Here is a 13248-nt window from a genome sequence, read left to right as displayed (position 1 = left end):
GAAAATCTTCAAACCCAGGACCAATATATTTTTCCTCCGTGGAAACGCCGAGAATTACGAGGAAAATTGCGCGTTTGTCGAACATCGATGAGGCGTGTTTGCGATGCTCTTCGACGATGCCTGTACGTTCGTTTCGAAGCAAGAAATATGTAATTCGAGTGGAGGCGTTGGTTATTTTTAGAGACACGCGTAAGACTTGGTTCCCCGTTTGTCAGCACAGCGATAAGACGTTTGACGAACGCGCGTCATCGCGTCATAACTTTCGTTTTCTTGGAAAATCGGTCGTTTATATCTATGCCGACCGCCTATTATCCGACGCGCGGACCAACGAATCGCGCGAGAATTTGTCGCATTGCTCGCGGCTCGCGATTGTCGGGAACTGGCGCGCGCGAAACGATTCCCGGAAAAGCTGTTAACTCGCGTTCTTCTTGATAAGAACACGACGCAAACAGGGTTATGGGATTTATTCGGAAATCGGCCAAGTTGGTGGAATATTCCTTGGTAGATGGTAGGAATGGTACGCCTCGGTGGTCGGTTTTCCCTGGAGTATATCCGGTACCGGGCCGATGTCGCGAGGGGAAGGTGGCGAGCCGCGCGTTCCGTTATGGAGTATCGAGAACGAGCATCGAGTAAGAATATCGTGGAGGCGAATGAAGTTCTTGCGCGTTGTTCCGTAGCAGCGGGTCCGATCGTCCCGCGAGACGTAACATGCGCCATATTTTGCTCGAGAACGAGAGCAACGTTTAGCTTTTTTTCTCGGGGAACGCGGATCACGGATCGCAACCGGCTCTCTCTCGATATCCCTCCCCTCTCGAAGCGCGTTTCGATCTCTCCGGTTCGCGAGTTTCTCGAGAATTCTCGTCCGCGCAACCAACGTTCTTGTCCTTGCTGTTATAGTCGTCGTCCGAGGTTGGAATCCTCGCCCAAATGACGATGTCACCGGTGCACGACTGTCCGCCCGTATTACCTTGGAACTCCTTCTTTTTCTTCTGGTTCGTGCGGAACGAAAAGCAGGAGCATCCATGGCCGCGCACCAGCAACGTACACGGGCGCGAGCAACCGTCCTTAACGGAATTATTGCCATTAAGGTCGTTGCATTCCCGAGAGGCCGTCGTGTACGCGCCCCGGCATCCTACCGACGCAGAACTAATGATCTTAATTAACGTTTCGTAACGAAGGTCGCTCGGACTGTCCTCTCCTCTCCTCTCTTCTCCTTTCTACCCTTCGCTCCACTCTCGCGTCCGTTTCTCTTCGTTTCTCGTTCCTCTTTCCCTTTCCCCCCTCTCTTCGGCGTCTTGTTTCCTCAATTTTTTATATCAAACTCTTTAGTCTTAGTCCGCCGTTCGTCGTCTCCCGTTCTTGCTCCTCTTCTTTCTGGTCCCGAAGGAGGGAAGTCGCGGTTCCCACTGTCTGCGATGCTCCTCGGTTCGTTCGTCTTCTTGCTTTCGCTCGTTCGTCCTCTCCGTTTCTGGTTTCTTCTTTACCCGTGTCCCCGTAGACCGTGTCCCGTCGGTGGTAACTCGCCGCAATGAGTACGGAGATTTAATTATAGCAACCACTTCGGTAAGTTTACCTTTCCGGCTCCATGTTCCTTCGTATCCTTACAACGCGATCCGCTTGTCCTCGGAGACAGACACGCACGATTCCGGCATCGAGAAACGAAAACTTTGCTTACCGATCGATCTATCGTTTTCCCGCAGGACCGTTGGAAATCAGGTGGTGATGGATCCGATGCTCATCTGCAAGAAGACTAGGAGACTGAAGGGCAAAATGGCGGACATCTGTCGCAAGGAACCCTCCCTGCTGAAGGAAATTGCGAGAGGCGTCCAAGTCGGAACCAAAGAGTGCCAATATCAATTTCGAAATCGCAGGTGGAACTGCACCACCATGAGGAGGTCGCTCAGAAAAATTTTGTTGCGCGGTAAGTAACCTTCGTTTGACGTCGATCCTCGTTCTCTGTATGCGAATGGAAGGAGGACGATACACGCGCTCCAGGCAGATTACACGCTTCCTTTCAGGCCCGCAGCTCCATTCGTTACGATTAAACGCCGCGCCGGTGACTAAACAACATCCCTTGAAGGAGAAGGTTGCTCCTTCAACGGTAACCGCTTCATTCGAGACGAATCCTGTCGATGCTCGATCTGGTATTACCCGAGTTATCGTCGAACACGCGCCATTACTTTCAAATTAACCTCGATGAGGCTATCACGAGCGAGGGAAAGCGGTCTGGACAAGCAAGCGGTTTTTGTCGACGCGATTGCGTAACAGCCGGTTCCATTAATCACAGAAATTATTTGCGAGCTAGTCGCAGTTGTGTCACGGTAAACGTTCGTGCTGCTTCTCGAAATTCGTGGCGACGTCAACGCTTCGTTCCCCGGCGACTGTTCTCCTTCGAATCGCGTACGAGGCTTCCGCTTTGCAAGCGCTTTTTCATTCTCGTCTCTGTGGATTTCACGCCGAACGCCTAGCCTCGTGAAACGTCTGCTTACGTCGTACGCGCAGGTAATGGAACTGCGTAGTTGACAAGGGAAAGAATTCGTCCGGGATAGCGTCCTAGAATTTCGACAGGGTTTCGGTAACGATGGAGATACGGCGCGTAAACGGTTGCCGAGGTAAATGGAACAAATTGAACGTCGTCGAAGCAGGGACGGGCTCGTGTCCGAAGAAAAATTCTCACGTTGAGTTAGCGTGCGCATTCGAGAAGAGACGAGAGGAGAGCGAACCTGTCCGCGTGGCTCGCTTAGTTACCCGTCCGATGTATTAATTCCCGGTGATCGAGCACGACAACTAAATCGAAGACAGCGTGTCCAATAGGCCGAACTGCTCTCTAGGTTGCGCTATCAGATCGGTACCTTTTGGTAGCCTGACAGATTGACACTGTTCGTCGGATATTAGTGGCAATATGTTTCCTTAATTAAAGGCTTCATTGCCAGCGAGGCCGTCCTCGAGGACCATTCCAGATCCTCTGCCCGATTCTCTCTCTCACACTCTCTTCCCTCTTCTTAATCTCTCGTCCTTCTTCTCTTTGTCTCCTTTTCTCTTTGCTTCTCTACGATCGAAAGATTGCACGATCGATACGATCGATCACGGATACGAATATCGGACGCGTAGATTCCAGACCGGAGGATCGATGATCGAATTATATCCGACACTGTCGGCGATGCCTGACAATCGGTGTTCGCTCCCTCCAAGATTCCCAGCAGATACGATATACCGTTTTATACTCGATTTGCTGGTCTCGGTTAGCTCGACGCGAAACCGACCGGCCAACGGGTTAATTAACTCTCCCGGACGATATTTGCTGCGCGCGATGTTCTTGCCACGAGATGGAATTCGCTAAATCGAGTTTCGATACCGCACACGGCGACGCGTCGAGTCACGTTAATATCGGAGAACTACCGTGGTCGACGACGACGACGACGACGACGACGACGACGATGACGACGATCGAGAGAAGCAGCGAAAGGATCCACCGAAAAGGATCTAATTTGCGGTTCAGCTGGCACTTACGAGCTTGCCTCACCCCATAAAAACGATACCGCGTCGTAAACACGACAAAGTCCGATTACATTATGCTATGTCGAGGAACCGTAAACTCGCGGTGGCCGGCTATGCCGTAAACAATTAACGAGCTTTCATCGCAGCAGACTTTTTGCGCGAAATTCGTGTAATCGCCGTGCTCATTCGCGAAACATTGTAATTACTGGTAGCACACCCGTTGCTTGACACGGGTTTACAAGCCGGTCAGTAGCCGCTCCCGTTTTTCCCTTGACATTTTCGACCGAGTTCCGAACGCACCGCCGCCGAAACGGGACGTCGTGTCGGATGGGAAAGGTCGAGCGACAGGTACATAAACCCTGGCTGCCGGGTGCATTATTGGACGATGCGGATCGATGACAGGGGCGGCCATGTGTTAACCGGTCGTTTCGGGTGACAATCCTCGACGTCGTCATTTATCTGCGACCCCGGGCGAAGACAGCTCGCCCTGGGAAGTCTGCGGTGAGAAATATACGACTTTTCGGCCCACCCTCGACGCGTTCAACCATACGATGATGCTTTTAACGTTCAGGGGTGAAACGGTCCTGTTCCTGTCCGCACGAATGCAGACATCCTTAAATCTTCGATCGCACTTTAAATTCGGAATATTCGCGAGTTACGTCGACTTACGTGTCTTTCATTTGACTGTTTTCTTTTTCTTAAAAACAAATACGTCTCTCAAATAGAACGAGATTAGTCGAAAAACGACGGTGTCTATCGTTCGGCTTTTTTCGCCCGATCAACACCGCATTCGGGGAAGGAAATTGTAATCGCGAGCGATGAAGGATCGTGATGGGAGGTCGAGATCGAGACTGGGCGAACAGGAGGCGTCGATAGCGGAGGAAAAAAAGAAGAGAGAAATTCGTGGGAGCGTATCGAATGGTCGGTTATCCGTGAATCCTGGCGACGAGGTGGATCGAAGCGAGGGAAAATTCCTAACGGGCGAGCGCATAGAGAAAAAGCGAGGAGGAAGGCACGCTACTGGCGGCGCCTATCTTAATTCTCGATTGACGTTTATTTATCTGGCGACGTTTAATTTTTATGGGCGCGATCTGGCCGATAGGTTAGCCTCGCAGGTAGCTCCTGCTGTGTGGTCCGAGTCCAGAAGAGATCCGAGGTTGGACTGGTAGAACATTCGTGGACGAGCAGCACCTCTTAATTGAGGGGTGCCGCGTGTCGCGATAAGAAGAACACGGGCGTCAAAAACCCGTGGAAAGAGCTACCAGGGGAAAGGAAAGGAGGAAGGAATTTATTGTGCTGCCACGACGCGTTCGTTCGGTATCCGAAGGCAAGGATTCAGCGTGGCTACGGATCCCCGGATCCTCGTCTCGATACCGTGTGCCCCTGTCTCGACCAAATTAAGAGAGTGGTTTTCTTCGTTCACCCGGGATTCCGTAGCGTATTACTCGGCTACGAAGGAAACGGCTCTCTAAAAGCGGCCTCCTCGAATCAACAAATTGCTCTTTCTTCTCCTCGATCGAGAGGCGGAGCCGGCAGCAGGGACGATTTTATTCGACCGTCGAGATTTCAAAGCCCCTTCGAAACGAGCGAACGACCGATTCTCATTCGAACCCTCGAACCGAAAATTCGAGGTATTTTCCCGCACGCGCGAACCATTCCGTTTCGAATAAATGGCCGCATCGTGGATCCGCGTCCGATATTCATAAAGTTGCACTATTGAAAAATTTCGCTGAAGGATCGCGAACGTTCTGTTGCTCCGCCGCTGTGCACCACACGATATATAATACATACACGGTCGCCCGTATATTCGATTGCCTCGGAAACATTCTTTTCGTCGATGTTCCTCGGCTCTAACGAGGATGCTCACCTTGGCGCGTTAATAAACTCGAGCCACGTCGCGCGATTATTCCGTCCGCTCGGTCCTTCTTTTCGCAACGTTTCGTCCACGATAATTACCGTGTTCTATTTTAGTTCGGCAAGAATACGGAGATTTTTGTCGTCGTTGGCGAAGGTGAACTCGTGCTCGTCGATTCATCGACACGATAACGAGCAAACGATTACGCGGACAACCTGTTCGCAAATAAGCCGTCGAATATCTCGATCGACGTACGGACGCTCGAGTATCAACGATACGAAATAAAGAAGGTGGTTTCCGCTTAATAAGACGGCTCGTCGACCAAGGTGGTCCCCAGGTGTGTCGCTGTTGCGTTTCTCGCGTTGTTCGACTGCGGCCTAAACACGCCGGAACGCGTCGAATCGTTTCGCGAACAACACGCCCGCGGTTCTAGCTGCTTTCTCCGTGAAAAGAGCGAAGACACGACGACGAGGCAAGAAGGAACGGAACGAAACAGCACCGGACGATAATGAGCCAGCTAAAAGCGATTTAGCGCCATGGCGCTAAGTGTTTTGTCGCCTCGCGAACTCGGTGCTAACTAATGCGGTTCGCAGAGGACGCAGACCGCATCCCTCCTTTCGCGCCTCTCACCTTTACCGTTTCGGACATTCGTGAATCTGCCAGCGTGTTTCGCTCGCGCACTTCTCCGCGCGTAGCCACTGCCACACACGTCGTTCGTTTATTAACGTTAGCTTTTCTCGATTCTTTCGCCTCGTTCGTGTAGACACTTTCGCGCGAACGTTTCGAGGAAGCTGACATTTTTATTCGACAACGTCTGTATCGGCCTGCAGACAAAGTATTCCAACGGACGGTCGAATTTAGTCGTCGGTCCTTATTGTTCGGCGAATCGCGCGGAACGTAATTGACACGGCGGAGAGAAACGAGGGCCTGCGGTGGGTCGGAGCGAGGCCATTTTTACGATTTATCCATGACTTTGCAACGGCGAGGTGGTAGCTGCGTAGTCAGTCGGCAACCTCGCCACAGGAAACGACAATGCACGATTCATGAGCGCCAATTATGGGGGAAGCGTGTCTTCCAAGTGAAAAGGGAAAACTCAATTTTTCTCGCTCGCAGCGCGACCGAGTGCCCATTGCGAGGAAGGAAATTGCCCGTAACTAAAGCGACGCCTCTGGGTGTCTACTGACCACACCGGAACAGTACTCTTTTTCCTCCGTCATCGTCCATTCTTTTCTCCGTTGTTCGCCAGTTTGCCACCCGCATACCGATCCGCGCGTACCTTTCCGTTCGAAATAGCAGATTCAGATGGACGCACGATCGAGCGTTATCCCGTAAGCGATATCATCGGTTGTTCGACAAGCCGTTGATCGAACGAACGTAACCGGAGAAGGAGAGTTTCGCTCCTGATGCTATCGATCCGCGAGATTAATAACGAATCGGTACTTTTCCAATGGACTGTACTCGAAAAAGCGGCGGAGACACGAGAAGACGCGAAGCCGGTATCTGCCACAAAGGTTTGACAATAGCAAACAGTTTAATGTCCCGTACGTTTATTGTATCTCGGCTACCGTGGCTTTAACTCGGATCGGTAGCCGGAGAAAGGGTGAAAGGAGGCGAAAGAGGGAGACGGGAGATCGGGAAGGAAAAGGAGATCGGAACACTGGGACAGATCTGTTATTCTGTTAGACTTTGGCCGTTCGCCGGTGACATTTGAATGCTTGGTGGATTTTACGTTGGCGAAGGGAACACCGGAGGAAGAAGAGCCGGGAGAGAAAACGAGAACTTTGAGTTCTCTCTGTCGAACCGTGTACTACAGGGCCGTCCCCATTCGGGACTTTCTCGAACGGCTTCGCGATTCTGCCCGGCTCCTCGAAACACGAGCGAGTCGCTTTTCCACGCCAACTCCGCGACGTTGGAATCGTCGCACGGTCTAGATCCGCGCCTGTACCGACCGTCTCGAGACGACCGAGAGGAGGAAAGGAAGAGAGAAAGAGAGGAAAGAAACGGAAGGGACGGATAGACGATTCGCCGTAATTACCGCGGTATCTGCGAGCCGAGAGGTTCCTTCGGCTGGCAAAGTACGAGTGCGCGGAACGACGGGTGTCGAGCGGTGAAAGAGCGAGACGGAAGAAGAGAGAAATTCCTGCGAGAGAAGAGAATCCAGCGGTGATACGGTGCGCGGCTCAAAAATTCCACGGAATCTCGGGAAAAGGCGAGTGGCCGTTGCCGCAATTGGTCATTGGGCGATTTTTGCTGGCATTCATGCGTCCGTTCTCGCTGTATTTATTGGAAAGGTTTCTCTCGTAGGATGCTGCTATACACGGGGGTTAACTAAACGCCGTAAGCCGTGCCTCTTTTCTCATTCGATATTCTTCTCTTTATTTACGAGCGCTTCCCGCGATTTATCTTCTCTCTCGTCTCTCCGTCTTCGTTCTCCTTTCGGTCGATCGGCGCGCGCACGCTACTCGTAATCGCAGGATCATCCGCAATTAGAGCGTACTCGATGAAACGCGGGGGTAACGCGATATCCGGTTTCGAGAGCGATTCGATTGAAAACAGCGGAGCCGATCGAGAGAGCAGATTTACATACCCGAGCCGAGCGATTTCGCGAGCGACAGACCGATCTATTGCGCAGGAATCGGCGCATCCACCGCGATAAATCGCGAACCAGCGAAACAAATCACTCGCCGAGTCCGATCGATGGTATCTGGCCGCGTCGATCGTCCGTGTCCGCGACATAATTCCTACAATGGCAGCGCACACGGTGCACCGTTGCAAATTACACACTTGCATAATCCATCGAACCGATTAATCGCCGCGCGACTCGCCAGAGACACGTATGACCGAGTACGCCGAGTTCGCCTTACGGCCTCGACTTTCGTCGCGACCGCCGGTTCCGTTAAATCATCCACCCTGATCTTTCGTTTCGATCGCTGGAACGAATCTTTCCTTAGAATCGGTACCTTCGATGCACACCTTTCCACCAGCGTCCTTCGACCACGTTGAACGTTCGCGAAGACGTTTCACCGAGCGTCGTACGATCGACGCGTCATCCGTTTAAGGCGAACACGTCGATTCGTCGGTCGGTTGCATTTCATGCTGACCCGTAGACAAGAGTTACGCGTGTCCCGTTAAGCGAGCCGTGTAGCAAAAAGGGGCAACGACGGCAGCCTCGGTTGCGTATAAATACCGCGCGATGAATCCTCGTCACCTTATATAATCGACGAGCAAACGGATTACGACCGATCGGAGACGATGACGAACGGCACCGAGCAACGGAGTAACGAGATTCCACGAATACCTCGCTCCTTTTCTCTGCGTTTTCTTTGACGTTCAACGAGGACTAACGACGTTCGAAAGCTCGATGGGACGGTGTTCTCGGTGGAGCGAAATGCTTCGCGAGTAAACGCGAAAATCAGAAGTGACGCAAGAGTAAGAGAAGGCCGACGAGTTGAAAGAGGAGGCGACCACGGACAAGAAGAGGGATGAAGTCGAAGAAAGAAGACGAAGACGACGACAAAGAAGAAGCAGAAGAAGAAGAAGAAGAAGAAGCAGAAGAAGAAGAAGAAGAAGAAGAAGAAGGCCACTCGCAATTAAACACGGCGTAAGTCTCGCTCCGAGGATAATGCCCCGGAATGCTGATAATTGGCTGAGCCGTCGGGGCGACCCGAGAAGATGGGCGCTCCGTGCACCTGGCAGCACTGCAAGATCATCGGCTCGCGATCCCTCGTGTCTAATTGATTCCAAGTGATTTATATTACCTGCCGCTCTTCTCCGCCTCGAACATTCCCGGCCCTCTGTGCCACGCTCTTTTACCTTTTCTTCGCCACGAACGTCGCTCGCTCCATCGTCCAACGTACATCGATGCGTCGACGTACGTACCGATAACTCGTAGGTCCTATGCGAATCATCGGCGATCGAGGGCGTCCGGAAGTGGAAGAAAGATTCGACGGTTCCATCGCGTCAAAGGATCGCGGGAAGAAAGGAGAAGCAAGGAGGAGGGGGCGAAGAGAAGGGAGCATCGAAGGATCGCGATCGAGCGAACGACGCGAGCAACGGGTATGAGGCAAAAGGCAAGCAGCGGAGATGCGGAACACGGTCAGGGAATACAAGCTCGGAGGCAGGAACGAGCCAGGGCCTTTCGCTCTCGAACCTCGATATCAGATCGCTCGTATAAAACTATCGTATCGTTTAAATACGCACTGAAAGGTGAGGCGATGCATCGGAAGATACGCGGGCGGTGGCAGGCTGCCTCTCGGCTGCGTCTTCTCGTTCCGTCCGTCCGTCCGTCCGTTCGTTCGTTCGTCCGTCCGCGTGTCGATCCGCGCCGAAGATACCCGGCTGGAATCCATGGGAACCACGGAGAACCGAGCTTAACGCGTATAACCCCTTCCCAGGCTGGCGCAGACCAGAGCCGAGCCACGCCGCCACCGTCTCCTCCCTTTTCTTGCCCTCGCTACCCTGGTCGGCTCTCCGGTTCTCCTTCTGGCCAGCCCCGCAGCCCCGTTTCCTTCGCTGCGGCGCGCCGTTTCCTCTCTCGCGCGTTTCCTTCCCGATGTCGTCCGAGATTTCGAGGCTCGATCCACGCAGCCGCGCCGCACGGCATTAGTATTCGCGACTGGTTTTCGCTTAAACGTTCGAAAAGGATAATTGCCTCGCGGCGCGGAAACGCTTCGAACGGCCGCTCGGCTTCGATTCGATCGCTGCTCCGGCTTCCACCGATTGCCGACAGATACGCGCTCTCGATACTTTGACGGGGGGCACCGATTCCGCTGCGCTGGCCGCGCAACAACTCGACGCACAGCTGCGAGTCTGATCGCGCGCCCGCGCCTCCAAAGGAATCGGTAATTGGACCCGCATTCCGCCTTCCGATTATAAGTTAATCCGCTAATGGGCCAACGCGGACTCGCGAGATTCTATCGCGGTTCCGCTCGCGCAAACTTTGATCGCGCGGGAAACCAGCGATCGGGTTGCCTGCGGGATCGTAGATTGGAAACATCTAGAGGCGGGAGAGAAACGGAAGGAGTGGGAACACAGGGAGGCAGCAGGCTCGTGAACACGCGGAAATAAAGGAAGGGTACGCAGAGGATTTGCAAAACCCGGATGCTCGGACAGGTGAGAGACAATGGGTGACAGGGAGCCGTTGGACGGAGGCGGTGGTAATCTGCCGTTTTGAAAAGGGGTGGAACCTCCGGCGTGCATTGTCCGCCTAATGATGGAGTGGAGACGTGACAGGTGAAACTGAATACACACGCCACCGAAATCCGACGACCTCGTTCTCTCCTGCTTGGCTCGCTCTTCTCGCGCCGCTGCCAAAATCCCTCGACGACCGTCTGTCTGTCCACTTGGAAACGTCGAGTCTGTGGCAACCAACTCCGTTGCTGTCGAAATCCTTCCGCTTGGAGGGCGCTCGCCCTTTCATTCCTCGACGATTCCGACGTCCGCACGGTTTTCAGACGCGAGACGAAGTCTATGCTCGTCGTTCCCCTCTGCCGAACGTTAAATTCGTTTCCGTCCATTCAGCGGATACTCGATTAACGGACTTATCCTCCCTTTGCAATTACCTCGTTCGTCGTAATCCGATTTCTTCCGTTCGGCAGTCTGTCTAATCTGGGAACGCGAGGCTCGGAAATCTCGACGCTTTTCATTGTTCGTAAAGAACAAATGGCCGCTAATCGATTCGTAACTCGTGCCGATGTTCGCAGATACCAGAGAGACGGGTTTTGTGAACGCCATCACCGCGGCCGGAGTAACCTACGCGGTCACCAGAGCTTGCACCATGGGACACCTCGTCGAATGCTCCTGCGACAAGATGACGGCGAAAGGTAAGCAACGTGTTTAGATTTCTTCCTACGGAACCCTGAGAATGTTCGGATCTCGCGAACATCGCGAATTGCGCAGGTAATCGGCTCGGTAAATTGACCCGTACCGCTGAAATGGAGAAGAGCCTGCCGACCGAGGGTGACTGGGAGTGGGGTGGATGCGGCGACAACGTAAAGTTTGGATTTAAGAAGTCACGGGACTTTATGGACGCCCCTTACCGAAAACGCAGCGACATCAAAACGCTGGTGAAGCTGCACAACAACAACGCCGGTCGTCTGGTAGGCAACGCGCGTTTTCCCGTTCCCCGTACTTTCACGGTATATCGCGACTGCTTTGTTTTTGTCTCGTCTCTGCCGCAGGCCATCAGGGACTTTATGAGCACGGAATGCAAGTGCCACGGACTTTCGGGATCGTGCACGGTTCGAACCTGTTGGCGGAAAATGCCGGCGTTTCGCGACGTTGGCAACAGGCTGAAAGAGTCGTTTGACGGTGCGGCGAAGGTGATACCGAGCAACGACGGCCACAGCTTCATCACCGAGGGGCCGACCATCAAGCCGCCGGACAGATTCGATCTGATATACAGCGAGGACTCGCCGGACTTCTGCAAGCCGAACAGAAAAACGGGCTCCCTAGGCACACAGGGGCGACGATGCAACTCCACCAGTCAAGGAGTCGACGGATGCGAGCTGCTCTGCTGCGGTAGAGGCTACGACACCAGAGTCGTCAAGGAGAAGATCAGCTGCGAGTGCAGGTTCCGCTGGTGCTGCGAGGTCACCTGCAACACCTGCCTGGTTAAGAAAACGGTCAACACTTGTCGCTAACGAGTCGCCTGTCCACCGTTAGAATAAACGTTTGTAATATACGCGACGCGCTGTCGAACAGTTTGGACGCGAGGGTCGAGTCGCGAACAATCAGTCGTAAATAAGTCGCGCGCTCGATCGTTCGCGTCCCATCGTTCGAAGCTTTCCAAGTATCTCCAGCTGTTCGTTTCGAGCGTTTCGCGCGCCGCGAGCAAGCAAAGCGCGAAACGATCGTCGCTTTTCTCGCTTTCGTTCGACTTTTGTCGACACGCCGCCTTTCAACCTCTCCCATTCCCCCTTTTTGCCCTCTTGCGCTTGCGTTCTCCGCATTTACTGTACATAAGACTGAATGGACGAAAGTTTATACTGTGCAGCGTGAAATGCGAATAAAAACGTGTATCCCCGGCCGAATTTTCGTTCGTTACTTTCGAAACATGCCACCGCAATCGCGTCGATCGACGATCGACCGGCACATCGATCGCCGTCGCTCGTACAGATCGCCGAGACATCGACTAGATCGAGCGGCTAGAGGGCGAAGCTTTTCCTCCAAGGTAAGTCGAGTATTTCGCATTGCATATAAAACCGAAGAAGAAAACGAGCCGCGGTGTAAAACGGTTGGAACGCGTGCTCGTGAAGAGTGGTGAATGCCGGGGGCCCCAGACCGAGAGGAAATCGACGAAACACGGAGACGTTAGGAGGCCTCGTATATTATCGCGTCGTGTAGAACATAGGCTTTTAGCTGTAATTCGACCTTGTACACGGGAGAGGTCGCGCAAGCAATAAACAACCGGTGTCTACATCTCCTATAAAATAGTTTTACGAGCCGACTGGAGAGAGGAATTTCGCATAACCATAAAGTCGGAGAGGAGGCTCGCGCCGTATCGCGACACGCTCGCCACGTTTCGGCGATAGCGGAAGCCATAAACTCCGTGAATAGAAATCTTTTTTCCCTTGACAAGCGCTCGTCCGTCCGTCTCATCCGTCGATGGGGCCGTGTTCGTTCGTGGGACGCGAACATTAACGCGTTTGCTATTGTATCGCGCGACGCTCGGTTCGTTCCCTCGATCCGTGCCTCTGGTCCCGCAACGACGACAATGGATACGGCTCCTAAATTATGAAATTTACACGTACGTACGAATTTGGTCGTTCCTTCGTGGGAAGAAAAAAGGAAGAAATAGATGGGATCGTCGGCGTGGAAGAGCGAAGAGCGTAGATGGACTTGAACGGGGGCGGGGGGGGGGGGCGAAGGATAAACAAGGAAAGGGTGAACAAGGG

General features: G+C 53.2%; 1 protein-coding gene across 7 annotated transcripts in view; it reads left to right on the top strand.

Annotated features, from left to right (window-relative positions):
* Positions 1 to 12380, top strand: part of LOC122566558 (protein Wnt-6-like) — a 71959-nt gene extending 59579 nt beyond the window's left edge. For 5 of the 7 annotated variants that reach the window (XM_043724050.1, XM_043724072.1, XM_043724043.1 and 2 more), the window contains 4 exons: positions 1701 to 1921; positions 11056 to 11175; positions 11252 to 11451; positions 11533 to 12380. In XM_043724050.1, coding sequence (XP_043579985.1) covers positions 1701 to 1921; positions 11056 to 11175; positions 11252 to 11451; positions 11533 to 11994 — 1003 coding nt within the window. In that variant the 3' untranslated portion in view covers positions 11995 to 12380. Of the gene's footprint in view, positions 1 to 1700; positions 1922 to 11055; positions 11176 to 11251; positions 11452 to 11532 lie in introns of those variants that run through there. The other 2 variants (XR_006316555.1, XM_043724033.1) reach the window with 2 other exon arrangements.
* The last annotated feature ends 868 nt before the right edge of the window (positions 12381 to 13248 follow it).

The sequence above is a fragment of the Bombus pyrosoma genome, linkage group LG1, assembly GCF_014825855.1.
Source record: "Bombus pyrosoma isolate SC7728 linkage group LG1, ASM1482585v1, whole genome shotgun sequence".
NCBI classification, from domain to species: domain Eukaryota; kingdom Metazoa; phylum Arthropoda; class Insecta; order Hymenoptera; family Apidae; genus Bombus; species Bombus pyrosoma.
This window is presented reverse-complemented; position numbering and strand designations above follow the sequence as displayed.